The 16,011-nt window shown below is 35.0% G+C and overlaps 1 protein-coding gene across 1 annotated transcript in view; it reads left to right on the top strand.

Moving 5' to 3' along the window:
• The window catches only part of IL1RAPL1 (interleukin 1 receptor accessory protein like 1), a 1,256,301-nt gene that overhangs the window by 1,175,452 nt on the left and 64,838 nt on the right, over positions 1-16,011 (top strand). Inside the window, exons 8-9 of the mRNA XM_072818101.1 lie at positions 12,336-12,468; positions 14,586-14,731. Coding sequence (XP_072674202.1) covers positions 12,336-12,468; positions 14,586-14,731 — 279 coding nt within the window. The remainder of the gene's footprint in view (positions 1-12,335; positions 12,469-14,585; positions 14,732-16,011) is intronic.

Here is a 16,011-nt window from a genome sequence, read left to right as displayed (position 1 = left end):
AAATTTACAAAAATAAACAAGGTTAATTGTAGTATTAGGAGTTGCAATACTAATAACCTTTCCTCTAGTTTTTATCAAAATCTGACTATAATTATTTTCAAGTTGAATATCTGAAATATTAATCTATTAATGACCCTTGTAGGTATTATGCTGAAGGTTATATATTGCTTTTTGTTTTTAACTGAAAACATACTCAGTCACACATTAGATAACAAATATAATAAAGAAAAATTTATAATCATTCTCTGTTGTCTTAGTTTGTGTTATTTTCCATTCTACTGAAATTTTACTAGTTATATATTCAGATAGGTCTATCTCAAACTTGTGATTTTTAGATTAATTTTTTTTTAATTTTTTATTTATTTATGATAGTCACAGAGAGAGAGAGAGAGGCAGAGACACAGGCAGAGGGAGAAGCAGGCTCCATGCACCGGGAGCCCGACGTGGGAATCGATCCCGGGTCTCCAGGATCGCGCCCTGGGCCAAAGGCAGGCGCCAAACCGCTGCGCCACCCAGGGACCCCGATTTTTAGATTAATTTTAAGAAAATATTTTTCCTCCACATATTTATAAAATAATAAACTTTCTCCTTTTTATTTATTTTATTATAATATTTAACTAATAAACCCTAACTTTTTGTTGTATCATGAAATCAATCTTTGTTTTTGTATCATAATTCACTTCTGATAACTCATTGCCCATCAGTAAGTCTGGTCCCATTTCTGAGCATTACAATTGATTCCAAAGAGCTCTAGCTCTGCCAGAGGGACAAAAATCATGTTATTTTTATTATTGTTTTTAAGTACATTTTGCAATAAATATAGAAGTACAGATATCTCTTCCAGGTAGTGATTTCATTTCCTTTGGGAATATACCTAGAAGAGGGATTGCTGGATAATAGTTTTGTTTTTTACTTTTTAAGGAGAATCCATACTGTTTTTTCCATAATATCTGTACCAATTTAAATTCCCACCAACAGTGTAAAAGGGTTCCCTTTTCTCCCCATCCTTGTCAACATTTATTTTTTTTTATAAAAGCTGTCCTCAAAGGTGTGGAGTGAGAGATCATTGGTTTTGATTTGCATTTCCCTGATGATTACTGATGTTGAGTACCTTTTCATATACCTTTTAACCATTCACAATAGCCAAGATATAATCTATGTGCCCATTGATGGATGAATGGATTAAGTGATTGTGAGAGAATATATATATATATTTCATATATTAAGTACTATTATTACTTAATAATATTAAGTAACATATACTTCTATATATTAAGTATATATTAAAAATATTAATATATATTCTATATATTAAGTAATTGTGAGAGAATATATATATATTCCATATATATGGATTAAGTAATAAAATATAAATATATATTAATATATAATATATTATAATCATATATTATAATATAATAATGTTATATAAATATATATAATGAATTTATTCAGCCTTAAAACAGGAGATACTGCAATTTGCAACCACATGGATCAGCCTGGAAAACAGTATATTAAGTGAAATAAGTCAGATACAGAAAGAAGAAAACTATGATCTCACTTATATGTGGAATCTAAAAAAGCCATGTACATAAAAGGAGAGAGTAAAACAGTGGTTACTAGGGGTGAGGAGGTGGTCAAAGGGTATAAAGTTGTTATTATTTAAGACAAACAAGTCTAGAGATCTAATGTACAGTATAATGACTACAGTTAAAAACACTGTACTGAATACTGGACATTTGCTAAGAGACTAGATTCCAGGTGCTCTCATCACAAAAAATAGAAAAGTAACTGTGAGGAGATGATATATTAATTAGTGTGACTATAGTAATCATTTCACTATAAGTGTGTGAATGTGTGTATATAAAATGATCATGTTGTACACCTTAAATGTATCCAATTTTTACTTAAAAAGAACATACAAAAATCAATACATTTTGCTCTTTGGACCATCCACTTGCTGTCCCCTGCTACTATCATTATACTTTTTTTAAGGATAGTTATTGATAATAACTGTCTACTTAAATTTTTAAAGAATATAGAATTGTTGAATTCTACAACTTATTAGACTTTTATTAGCAGTAACATTAAATCTAACATGGAATTCAACACCTGCACCCCAATGTTTATAGCAGCAATGTCCACAATAGCCAAACTGTGGAAGGAGCCTCGGTGTCCATCAAAAGATGAATGGATAAAGAAGATGTGGTTTATGTATACAATGGAATATTCCTCAGCCATTAGAAATGACAAATACCCACCATTTGCTTCAACGTGAATGGAACTGGAGGGTATTATGCTGAGTGAAGTAAGTCAGTCGGAGAAGGACAAACATTATATGGTCTCATTCATTTGGGGAATATAAATAATAGTGAAAGGGAATATAAGGGAAGGGAGAAGAAATGGGTGGGAAATATCAGAAAGGGAGACAGAACATGGAAGACTCCTAACTCTGAGAAACGAACTAGGGGTGGTGGAAGGGAAGGAGGGCGGGCGGAGGGGGTGACTGGGTGACGGGCACTGAGGGGGGCACTTGACAGGATGAGCACTGGGTGTTATTCTGTATGTTGGCAAATTGAACACCAATAAAAAATAAATTTATTATTTTAAAAAAATGGACTTCAGGGCAGCCCAGGTGGCTCAGCAGTTTAGCGCCACCTTTGGCCCAGGGCATGATCCTGGAGACCTGGGATCGAGTCCCACGTCGGACTCCCAGCATGGAGCTTGCTTCTCCCTCTGCCTGTGTCTCTGCCTCTCTCTCTGTGTGTGCCTCTCATGAATAAATAAATAAAATCTTTAAAAAATAAATAAAATGGACTTCAAAAGTATTGTTTTCCAACCAAGAATCTGCAAATTTTATGTATATATATTTCATAAAACTTTAATCTGACTTGATGTGATTTTGTGGTTCATTTATTCACAACCATCTCTTATTATAATTTGTTTATTGCTCATGTAAATCAGATTTTTATTATTTTCTATTTCATTACTATGGAAATTATGTATGATATTGAGTTTTAGATATCATGGACCATAGCTAACCATAGGGTGTTCTTCGTAAGGCTGACAAAAACATGATAAAAATCAGTGACTTTTAGAAAATAAGATTAAAGAAAAAATAATTTAAAATCACATTAACTAGCTAAAATAAAAGTACATTAATTTCCTACAAATCATCTACTTTAAAAACTAACATTTATCAGACTTCCAAATTTACCCCATTAAGGAAAACTTTCTTCTACTGAATTGCTTTCTTCAGTTGTTTATTGCCACAGGGTTCCAATACGCCGAGTTAGATCATCCTACAATTTCATATTAGGCAGACTGTGTCTCATTTTAAAATTTCATAAGCCAGCTTTTAATGATTTTAGAATTAATGTCCTTTAAACTTGCATTCTCTGTTTTTATTTTGCATATTCTGGCTCTTAAGTTTCTTAAGGGCATTTCTTCTTCTGGATGTGAAATTCTGTTGAAATATACGGAAAGGATGGATAGCCCTCTCACTAAACATTACCATATGCACTCCATTTGTTTCATTGGGGTGATGTCATATTTTTGACAAGATATTGATATATTTTCTATATAATTCTGTTTTAGAATAACTCAAACTGCATCTAAAATAACTCAAATTGTACAGATGTTTACATTTTGTAACATAAACGCAAAAGTCTGTAATATCAAAAGGCCAAATTTTAAAACTTTGCTGGTGAGAGATTATTATATATTTCTTATATTTGGATGTTTGAAAGAAAGAACTCTTTCTTCAAAGAAATTAAAAATATAGGTGCTTCTGAATTGGTTTAGTATGCAATTACAATATCTTCAAATAATACTTTTTATCATCCTTTTAAGGCATCTTACTGTTGTTTCATGTCTTATTGCTTTGGAAAAACTGCAAAAAAATTATCTTACAAAGATGATGCTGATAGGTGCCCTTGTACTGAATTTAAAATAGATGATCCAAAAAAAAATAAAAAATAAAAAAAAAAAAAAAATAAAATAAAATAAAATAAAATAAAATAGATGATCCTGTCAGTCCCATTTATATTAAATTCTTGTTTAAAGTGTGTCTACTTTTAAACATTTGGAAATAACTCTTTTTGGTTTTTCTTAAAGACTATAAGCCTTTGATAATTTTAATTTAGTCTGTTTGTATAAATTCATAAGTAAAATTACAAATCCATCAGAGGATATACAACACAACAGTAGGGAAATTAAACATTTTAGGTATGATGGTGACAATTACATTCTGTGGTCTAACAAAAGCCCTTTTATTCTGATAGTTTTTATAATTTTGAACAACATTGGTTATTAATAAAATAATTACATGTAATAAAAAATTTTGGTTTAATATGAATGGTAGGAACCACAAAGACATAATACTTCACACTCCTGAAGAATGTGAAGAATGGCTAGAATGAATGGCTATAATAAAAAAAAACAGACAAGTTTTGGTGAGCATTTTGGAAAATTGAAACCCTCAGACATTGCTGGTGATAATGTACAATGGTATAGCCACTTTGGAAATCCAGTTTTGCAATTCCTCAAAGATTTAAACATAGAATTATCTTATGACACAGCAATTCCAGTTTTAGATATAAATTCTACTTCTAGATTCCACTCAAGAGAAATTAAATCATTTATGTCCACACACAATTTGTACGGGAGCATTCAAAACAGCATTATTCATTACAGTCAAAGAGTAAATGTCCATCAGCTGATGAATGGAAAACAAAATATGGTATATCCATACAATAGAATATTAATTTGCCACAAAGAATAATAAAGTATTGATATATGCTGTAATATGGATGAACCTTGAAAACATTAAGCTAAGCAAAAGAAGCCAGACACAAAAGGCTACGTACTATGTGATTCCATTTATACAAGACGTCCAAAACAGGCAAATCCACTGAGAAGTAGATTAGTGGTTGTCAAAGGCTGGGACGATTAGGGTGAAATGACTAGTGACTACTTGATTCAGGATTTCTTTCTAAAATGATGAAAGTATCCTAGAGTTGATTGTGCTGCTGGTTCTGTGAATATAATAAAAACTACATGGATAAATTGATATGTGAATTACATCTCAATATAGCTATTAAAATATGCATGCAGTTTCTTTGAGAGAACAGGGTTTTTTTTTAAGAATTTATTTATTTATTTATTCATTTAAGAAATAGCGAGCAAGTGTGCAAGCAAAGGGGGAAAGAATCTTAAGCCGACTCTGCATGGGGCATGGAGCCCAATGCCATGCTCCATCTCACGACCCTGAGATCATGACCTGAGCCTAAACGAAGTCAGATGCTTAACTGACTGAGCCACCCAAGTGCCCTGAGAGAACAGTTTTAAAGAGAGTGGTGTGCTGGTAAATGTTTAACGATTCATTCTCCAAGTATAATCTGACATCTAAGTGGTTTTGATACTTTGGCAAATAAGAGACATTGGAGATATATGTCAGAACTTTATTTTTTCATCAATGATGTAAGCAACTTTTTTGCTGAATCAGAATATAGTTTTTGGATACTAGAGGAATTTTTGTGTTTATGCTTTTACCAGTCTAACAGCTATAGATATGACAATTTTAAGTTTAATCTACATTATTAACTTTTTCTCCATGTTGTCTTAAGTATAGACAGACAACAAAACAATATATCATAGCCTGATTTGTAGAGTTTGGCGACTTATGGAGTAAATACTTTCACCATGGATGATAGCAAACTACCAACATAATCTCACTAAATGTGCAGTTGGGAAAAATGTATAGTGACAAACAATTATATAGTATTTTTGCCATACAGATACTGTAGATGAATAATGTAGCAAAATAATTAGGAAGTTTTTAGTTTTGAATATCTAATACCTTTGTTCTTAATACAGTATAATTAAGGGGTGCCTGAGTGGCTCAGTCACTTAAGCATCTGCCTTCAGCTCAAGTCATGATCCCAGGGTTCTGGGATCAAGTCCCTCATCAGGTCCCTGCTCAGCAGGGGCTCTGCTTCTCCCTCTGCCCCTCCCCCTTCCCCTGCTCATGCGCGCTCTCTCTCTCTGTCTCAAATAAAATCTTTAAAAGAAATAATACAGTATAGTTCATTGTAAGTGTCTATAATTTGATATTTAATAATGACTGTGTTTAACAATCCACTTACAGAATTTCTGAAAATGGCAGTAATTGACTCCTACAAGCTGGTATGAACTGGCTCCAGCCCACAAGTGAAATAACATCTGAGTGAGGACGCTCTGCATTTGCAATGTTGCAGGCTAGTTTACAAGGCAGACTTGGCCTGCTGAGATAGGCTATAGACATGTAACCTTTAATTAATGAAGCTTTGAAAAAAAGGAACCAAGGGAAAATGCAAGTACAAGAGATATTAAGCAGGTTATTAATTTGAAAGTATTTATTGAGTTCCTAACACATTCAAGACACTGTGATGGGTCCTAGTAATATACAAAGGTAAATACACATGTAATTTCTGCCTCTGGGGAATAAATACTCTAGTTCCTAGGTTAGGCATGCAAACAAACCAGATATTGTGAGGAATATATTATGATAAAATGCAGGTATGTCCCAAGGGCTATGGGAGGAGAAAAGACAGAATTACTATTTCTATAAAAGGCAAGTCATTCTTTTGGAAGAAGTGGAAATGAGGAAAATTTAAAGCAAGGAATATAATGTTAAAAAGCATGAGAATGTGAAATGAATCATGGATGGACTGCCCCTAAAACTCAAATGCTGAAAACCTATTATGTAAGTGGCATGCCCTGCTTCATCAGTGCAAGGTATAAACACAGTCATATTATTCTGAATTTCTTCATCCTATTTCCTAACTGCCTAATTCCCTATGTAAAATCTCCCAACTTCTATTTTCCTCTCTGCCCTTATGAACTTCCACCTGCCCTTATTGGGTGGAAGTGCATCATCTCTCCCTAGGTCTCATCCTGCCCAGGAATTTCCATCAAGTCTCAGTTCTTATTTGACCTACCAGGAACGGCTGATAGTCCTTTATTCCTGCTTTCAAACATGGGTAATACACACTTGGGGCCCAAAGTCACAGTTCCCTGACACTCATGTGATGAACCATCGTTTCTCAGAAGAAAAGAACTTTCTGAGTGGACACAACTTTCCTCCCCAACACTTAGGCAGTTGGGTAGTCTCAGGTGTGAGCCAGACTTTACGGGGCACTTCTCTCAAGATAGGCTCCACTGGGCTTCTCCTGTCCTTTCCTGCTAGCATAGCTGTGCATATGCGACATGATCTCCTTTTGTTCAGCCACACAAGGGGGTATAATTGAGAGAAACCACTCAAAAATCTATTCACAGAACAGACTTTCTATCCTGATTTCATTGAGAAGCTGCTGGCAACTCCCCAATCTACACCCCCTTCCCCCTACTCACACACCGATGCATGTAAATTATAAAAATAAAAAATGTTTTCCACCTTATCAGACTTTCTATTTAATCTCCACTTTGAAAGGTCTCCTATCATATTGATAAAGAGCATAGTGACCTGTAGTCACTGCTATCACCTTTTAAGAAATTATGTGGAAATAAATCCAAGCTTTGCAGTGACTATTTCTTATGTGATCCCAAAGTATTGTAACATTCTAAATCCTTCTTTATTCTCTCTGATCCAATCCCAGTTTAGCAAATACAGTAAGAGTGATTACCTTAGAATTCAGATGTGATTATGTCAGTCTCCTCCTTGAAACCTTCCCCCAGCTTAGCCCTGCCTTTAAATGGAAGGCCCAAATCTTCTTCAACATGGCCTACATGGAAGGATATGGCTGCCAGTGCTCTGGTCTCATCAGTACTCTACTCTCTCCCTAATCCTCTCCCCACTTCCACCCCCACATACACCTGAGCTTCTTCAGCCAGTCTGAAGTTAATTATTTCCTCCAAAGTTCCTTGGCATTCTTTCATTCATCCTATTTCCTCTCAGAGTGGAGTGCTTTTCTGTTTTTCCTTCCACCCTCTTTTATGCCTTCCATGAGTTCCACTATTTGACCCACAGCAAGCCCAGTCCAAGTCTGGATAGAGTTCCCCTAAGTGTCCCTATAATACTGCAGATACCTCCAATACTGGACCTTAAGGCAAGGTAGGTAGTCAAAGATCAGGTGAGCAAAAATGACTGAGAAAGCAAATCACTTCTTATGTGGGTGCAGGAGCCTTTTCCTAGGTATTGCAGCACAAAGCTTGCAAATGAGAGACATGAAGAATTAGATAATGGAAAAATCACTTGATCTGGGAACATAGGATTGTGACAAGAGGGACAAATTCAGGTCCCAATGAGAGATTCAATTCACTTTTCTGCTAATATCAAGCGGAGTTGCTAATGGCATGATCATTATCTATAAACCCCCAAATTTAATATAACTATAATGGGAAATTAGGTAATTTCTGGAGATTTCTATTTAAGAGTTCCAGTCACTAACTCCCACCTAAAAATTAAAATTTGATCTCTTAAAAAACAAATTAAGTAAGTTATTGATATATAAAAATTTAAAACTCTGTAATATCTGTTGGTTCTGTTGGCATGTGATATTAATCACCACACCAGGTAGTATTTTGAGATTTACATTTTGAATACATGACTGCCTTGACACTGTAACAGGTAGGTCAATTGCATAAAAGCTGGCGAATGTATGAAAAGGGAAGGCAAAGAATATTAGGTTTAAAATTGTTTTGTGGGGATCCCTGGGTGGCGCAGCGGTTTAGCGCCTGCCTTTGGCCCAGGGCGCGATCCTGGAGACCGGGGATCGAATTCCACGTCGGGCTCCGGGTGCATGGAGCCTGCTTCTCCCTCTGCCTGTGTCTCTGCCTCTCTCTCTCTCTCTGTGACTATCATAAATAAATAAAAATTTTTAAAAAATTGTTTTGTAACATTGGATTGACACTTCCCATAGAAATCCACAGTTGATTTCCAGTCAATAAGATTGGCATTCAATTATCCATTTTGTAACGTAAATATTCTCCAAGGAAGGAGGGTTATGTATTGAAATATTTAGGAAACATTTATATACAAAAATTAATAATAAAGGAACCTACTTGGAGCCCCATTTTGCCTCTTAAAAGCTTGTAGACATTTTCTGGATTTTCCCTATCTTGTCACTAATGATGACTATTGTATACAGGTTCAAAATCCACAAGGAATCGCTTACTTGGAGAACATGCTGACATAAACAAAGATAAAAGGCAAAGGCTATATCGTGCCATCTTAGAAATATTAGATAAGCAAGAATTTATTTATGAATCATTCTTACACAATGGATATAATTAAGATAATATTAATTTTATTCAATAAAAATGTTCTTATTGTAGAGCTTGGAGAATAGGATTTTTAAAAGTTTTTATTTGAACTCCAATTAGTTAGCATACAGTATATTAATTTCAGGTGTACAATTTAGTGATTCAACACTTCCATAACACCCAGTGCTCATCACAAGTTCACTCTTTAATCCCCATCACCTCTTTCTGCCATCCCCTCAGCCACCTCCTCTCTGGTAACCATCAGTTTGTTTTCCATAATTAAGAGTCTATTTCTTGGTTTTACTCTCTTTTATTCCCCCTATTATTGTTTGTTTCCTTTTTTTTTTTTTTGTCTTGAGTAAAAGATTTTTATTTTTTTATTATTTTTTTATTGGAGTTCCTTTTGCCAACATATAGCATATCACCCACTGCTCATCCCGTCAAGTGCCCCCCTCAGTGCCCATCACTCAGTCACCCCAACCCTCCGCCCACCTCCCTTTCCAGTACCCCTTGTTCGTTTCCCAGAATTAGGTGTCTCTCATGTTCTGTCACCCTCTCGGATATTTCCCACTCATTTTCTCTCCTTTCCCTTTTATTCCCTTTCACTATTTTTTTATATTCCCCAAATGAATGAGACTATATAATGTTTGTCCTTCTCTGATTGACTTACTTCGCTCAGCATAATACCCTCTAGTTCCATCCACGTTTGTTTCCTTTCTTAAATTCCACATATGAGTGAAATCATATAGTATTTGTCTTTCTCTGAGTTATTTTGCTTATCATAATACTCTCTAGCTCCATCCATGTGATTGCAAATGGCAAGATGTCATTCTTTTATAACTAATATTCATATATATGTTAATATGAATATATATATATACATATTCCACATCTTTATCGTCAAAGGGAACATTGGTGTGCATATATTCCTTTGAATTAGTATTTTTATATTCTTTGGGTAAATACCTAGTGGTGCAATTGCTGGCATTTCTATTTTTAACTTTTTGAGGAACCTCCGTACTATTTTCTAGAGTGGCTGCATCAGTTTGCATTCCCATCAACAGTCCAAGAGCATTCCCCTTTCTCCACATCCATGCCAACACTTCTTGTTTCTTGTGTTGTTAATTTTAGCCATTCTGACAGGTGTGAGGTGATAGCTCATTGAAGTTTTGATTTGCATTTCCCTGATGATGAGTGGTGTTGAACATCTTTTCATGTGTCTTTTGGCCATCTGTATGTCTTCTTGGAAAAAATGTCTATTGGTGTCTTCTGCCCATTTTTAAATTGGATTATTTTTGGGGGGAGTTTTGAGTTCTATAAGTTCTTTATTTATCTATTTTGGATATAACCCTTTATGAGCTATGTCATCTGCAAGTAGACATACTCATGCAATCACTCGTAAGCACAATTTCAGAGCTTAGCTCTGAGGTTTCCAGTCTTTAGGACTCTCCTTCTTTGCACTTTAAGGTCATTTAGTTGTCCTTTAGACTCTTCTCAAGAATTTATGAAATTCAGAAAATTTGCTTGCTTCAGATGCCAGCAAAGGTATCATGGTTTTCAGCCCCTCTCATAGTACCTGAGGGGAAGGAAAAATTCTTCCTCTACCACTCAAGGTCTTCCAGCTGGACTAAGAATTGATATGAGATGGATTTACAGGAGAAAATCCCAAGGTTTTATTACATGCTCATGGAGGCCCAATAATGAAATTGATTCCTAAAGAAATGTCCAAGGCAGGCAGTTTTTATGCTTTTTAGACAAAGAAGCAATAAATCTGTGAGAAATTGACAGGCCAAAGAAAAAATAACTTTGAGAGCTTGAGTTAGTAAGGAATTCTAAAGAGAATTTGGGCTGCAGTAGAACATTGGTAAAAAGTAACAAGGGTTGTTTTTACAGCCCTCTCTGCTCTAAATTCCCTGAATCTGGTGATAAGGGTGTCTTATTTACTTCCTGGTACAAAGAGGGTACTTTTCACATAGGAGATTCATTTTGTGCTTTCAGGGAGACAGAGGAGGGTCTAAATGTCATCCTTGTACGGGCTGTCTCTTAAGTAATTTTTATTTAAAATACTCAGTATGCTGAAGTGGCCCATCTTGGGGCAACTCGCCTTGGCACTCTGTATACACTAAGAGGTTCCTTGCCTCAATCCAAGCTGGAGTAGGCCCTTATGGCTCCCCATCTCATCGCCCATTTTGTCGCTCCACTTGGAGGCAACAGGACCTTAAAACTAGTATGTACTGGAATATTTCAGTTCTTTAATGCCAGCTAAGGCTTGGAGAAACCAGGTGTTTGCAAAATGGCATAACCTGTCCAGAAATAAGCCTTACTTTTGCAAGCATTAAATTTATTTCTGCCTTTTAATCAGGGACCTCCACTTACCTTATTAAGTAATCAACCAATCTGTATTCATCATTACAATGATCTCTCCTGAGTAGCATGTTGAAAGAAACTAATCTCCACAGTAACATCATTGATTTTACATCTAATAAAAAATCTCAAGAATTTATTCTCATGAGTTGTTCATTTTTTTAAATATGCTTTTCTACCTGAGCATATGTTGGTTTCCTTAATTAGAACCTTATTCCATATCCAGTAAAGATTTTTTTAATAACATTTTTAAGGGATCCTGGATTTACAGTTCCTTTTCTTTCCCTTCCAAAGATTTTGTCTCCTTTCGATTTTCCAGTCAGGACTGAGAAACACCTTCTACCTGCCCTGTGAAATCTTATAATTACTAACATTATTTACCCTCTGATATCATACTTTGAGAAGAGCACATCACCTCTGTGGTATCATTCCCAATAATTCATAACCTAAATCTAATTGTGTAAAAACATGAGGCAAGCATAACGGGAAGAACCTTCTCTAAAATAGCTGACCAATCTTCTTCAAAATCTTATAAGTAACTCCCATTTCATTAAGCTGTCAAAAGCACATATTCTATAAATTTGACAAAGATTAAAAATAGCTGAAAAAACATTTTAGGTAAATGTTTCGTTAAATCAATGAAGTGCTTAAAATGTTACCTGCCAGTTTGCCTAAAATAAGAGTGTACAAATAGTTTTATAACCCATGTCCATCACTTCTCTCTGCAGGTGACTCAGCTAATCTAACCTGCAGAGCTTTCTTTGGGTACAGTGGAGATGTCAGTCCTTTAATTTATTGGATGAAAGGAGAGAAGTTTATTGAAGATCTGGATGAAAATCGAGTTTGGGAAAGTGACATTAGGTAAAATAATTTTTTCTTTTAACTTGTACAGTCAAGTTAATGTTTGCTCTGTTAGCGAATAGAAAGTGAGCTAAAGGAACGTAAAGGGAGTTTTGGTGGGGTTTATTTGGGGGTGGTTACCATCATAATAAAAACATCTCAACATTGAATGGCAAAGAGACAAAACACTGTTAAGAGACTGTGTTACAAAACATGAATGCCGTGTGCAAAGAATTTAAGGGATATAGAAAGGCGTTTTTCACTAAGGAATACACTGTGTATGAGACAGACCAAAAGTACCATCAAATATGGAAAATGTGAAATTGTGCCTTTTGTTTATAAGAGCTTTTTTAAAAATATTGTCAAGAGGAAATATTAACAAGGTACTAGGACTCGACCAAATACAAACTCTGTCGTTTTCCTTTTATGTTTTTACATATTTGAGCCATCAAGTGGATTATAAAGCATTTGATAGGAATGATAAAGGATATACAAAATGTTTTAATTGTCTTTTTTTGCCTGACTTTAAGGTCTAAATATTAATATAGTGGGAATGATAAAGGATAACCATTAAAAAATACCATCCATTTTGAGGGCATAATGTTTAAACCTCTTTAAAAAAACTTATTTGTTCATTTACTTTTAAGTATTCAGGTATTTCATCATGACTAAAATTATGCTTGGACAGGGGGATCCCTGGGTGGCGCAGCGGTTTGGCGCCTGCCTTTGGCCCAGGGCGCGATCCTGGAGACCTGGGATCGAATCCCACGTCGGGCTCCCGGTGCATGGAGCCTGCTTCTCCCTCTGCCTGTGTCTCTGCCTCTCTCTCTCTCACTGTGTGCCTATCATAAATAAATTTAAAAAAAAAAAATTTTAAAAAAAAAATTATGCTTGGACATAGATACTCATTTTTAATCATAGTATAAGTAAGCAAGCATATAAATAATAATTAAGTTATAACTGAATCAAAATGCTGATCATGCGTAAACATTTTCCCATCTAAAGTTTACATCTTCTGGGTATATATGAGTATATATAAGGCTCCTCCTCCTAAATTCAAGGACTTTTATAACCTGATCAAAGGTATAAGTGAAAAAGATCTGTGATATTAAAAACATATAAAACTGTCATATAAGGTTATTTCTACTGGGATCTTCTTCCTGGCGACAAATACACAAGAATATTGCACTCCACCTGGGTTTGGAAATGCCCAGACGGACAATTCTCCAATATGTACTAAAATGTTCCTGGGCCATTTTTCATATTTATAACTTCACTATTATTTTTTACTCATGTACTTCGAGATATTAAAGTTAAAGAAGGACAATAAACCTCCTAATTTTCACCCTCTCTCTCTTTTTGCAAGTGCTCAAGAAAGGGCCTAGGAAGGTATATTTCTTTAATTCTACATTAGGAAGTATTGTGCAGACATGAGTTACCAAACAAATGGGAGGATGGAGGTGAAACCCTTGCAAGCAGGGAAAGAGAGCCTCACTTTAAGGTTTTCCATTCGCTCTGAAAGATCACAAAAACCTTTGACAGTGAGGTTAGTGTTTACTATTCATTTAATGTCAGAATTAAACACTTCATCAGAACATTTAGTCTACGGATTTATAATTTCATATTTCTCTTAAAATAGGCAATTAATTTGTATCATTAAAAAAAAAAATCCAAGCCGGAGCTTTCAACCAAAATGTCAAACTAGCTCGGAAATTTTCTATTTTTCCTTTCTTTAAAGAAAAAAAACTAACAATCTATATAATTAGTCCCCCAGCCTAAGTCATTAAAATTTCTTCTCTCACCTTTACTATATCTTATTTCTTAAAGGGAAATCAGTTTGTAAACTTGTCTTCAAGGTCTTTCTCACCTCTTATTATGACAGTGTGATTGTCCTGCTAAGAGAGATAATTAACTGCAACTTCATTAGCATCTCCAAAAACAAGCTTCCTCATTAGACATGAAGAGGAAAAGCGCATGATATAATTTAATTAAGATAGCATCAATCCGTAGCCAAATTTGAAGCACAGATGCTATAGGTATTTTCACCTCAGATTCAGATTGATCTAATTTTTTTTTTCCTTTTCATGTCTGTGTATGTTTGTGTGGGGTTTTTTGTTTCGTTTTGCTTTATATTTTAGAATTCTCAAAGAGCATCTCGGGGAACAGGAAGTTTCCATCTCATTAATTGTGGACTCTGTAGAAGAAGGTGACTTGGGAAATTACTCCTGTTATGTTGAAAATGGAAATGGACGTCGGCATGCCAGCGTTCTCCTTCACAAACGAGGTGAGTGTCACCTTCTAAGCCTGAGTAGTCCTGAACCTATAATGGGAGGGAAAGAATTGGGAACCAAAAGCATATTCTGTTTTTCCATATCACTTTATCCTAAATAAAATAATCACAATAGCAGGGCCATCTTAGCAGATAACACAGTGGATGCGTGACTAACTCAAGCTCTAGAGTCAAATATGGATCCCTTGCTGGGCTTTACCACCAAATCTAGAACCTTGGGGATGGTATCTCACTTCCCTAAGCTTCAGTTTCCTGATACTTGACAACAGGGAAATGATGATGGCAACTCTTAAGTGTGTTTTAAAGATGAAAGAAGACAAGAAATGTGAAGAGCTTGGTACAGAGCCTGTACACAAGTGAAATGAAGTTAAATGCTGTTTATTGTTAGAAATTGGCAAACCAATCAAAAATAATGGGAAATTTTAAGTCAAAGATTGTGTTCTTTATTTGAAGGTTCTTCCTTTAGCATTAGCTGTCTGATTGATTCCCCATTGCAGTACTTCTTGACATTTTTTTTCTTCCTTGGATAACTTTTACATGTGTAGTATCTTCCCATAATTAACAGTAATTTGTTAATTAGTCATCAAATAATTATCATTCAATTATTATTCATTAGTAATAATTCAAGGAAGATAGATTGTGGTTGAGTACATATCTGCTGCACTAAATCTGATTCCACAGCAGCCCCAACACGGTAGGCACAGAGTTAAACATATGTATAAATATATATATATATATAACTGTTTCACATTGGAGACTATTAAAAAACAAAATTCAACTGAGTAAATTTGAAGATCTAATTGACTTCATTAAATGACTCATGAATTGGGCAGCTCTGAGTAGTTGCACAAAATGGAAGATTTTTATAGGAAAGAGGGTGGGGCAAGAAGTCATTAACAAAAGAAAGAATTTAAAAAAAAACGAAAAGATTGGGTCAAGCCTGGACACTTTCCAGGGGTGGAGGACAGGGAAAGGCCAGGGTGTTTTGTTTTGTTTTGTTTTGTTTTGTTTTGTTTTGTTTTGTTTACCATGCAGATGAACTCACTTGTGCTGATCAGGAAATTTCAGATTGACCTTTAAAAGGTCACATGCCTGAGATAGGTCAAAACTGTAATTAAGTCTTGGTTTCCTGTTGGGGAAGGGAGGGAAATGACTCCAGTTTGAGCTTTTTGTTTTTTTCTTTTTTAACAAGACAGTTGTGAACTTGGAGCCTCGCTTTCATTGCAGAAATTTTTGATGTACATTACAAGAGAAAAATGGCTTTTTTCCTACAT

The sequence above is a fragment of the Canis lupus genome, chromosome X (assembly GCF_048164855.1).
Source record: "Canis lupus baileyi chromosome X, mCanLup2.hap1, whole genome shotgun sequence".
NCBI classification, from domain to species: Eukaryota; Metazoa; Chordata; class Mammalia; order Carnivora; family Canidae; genus Canis; species Canis lupus.
This window is presented reverse-complemented; position numbering and strand designations above follow the sequence as displayed.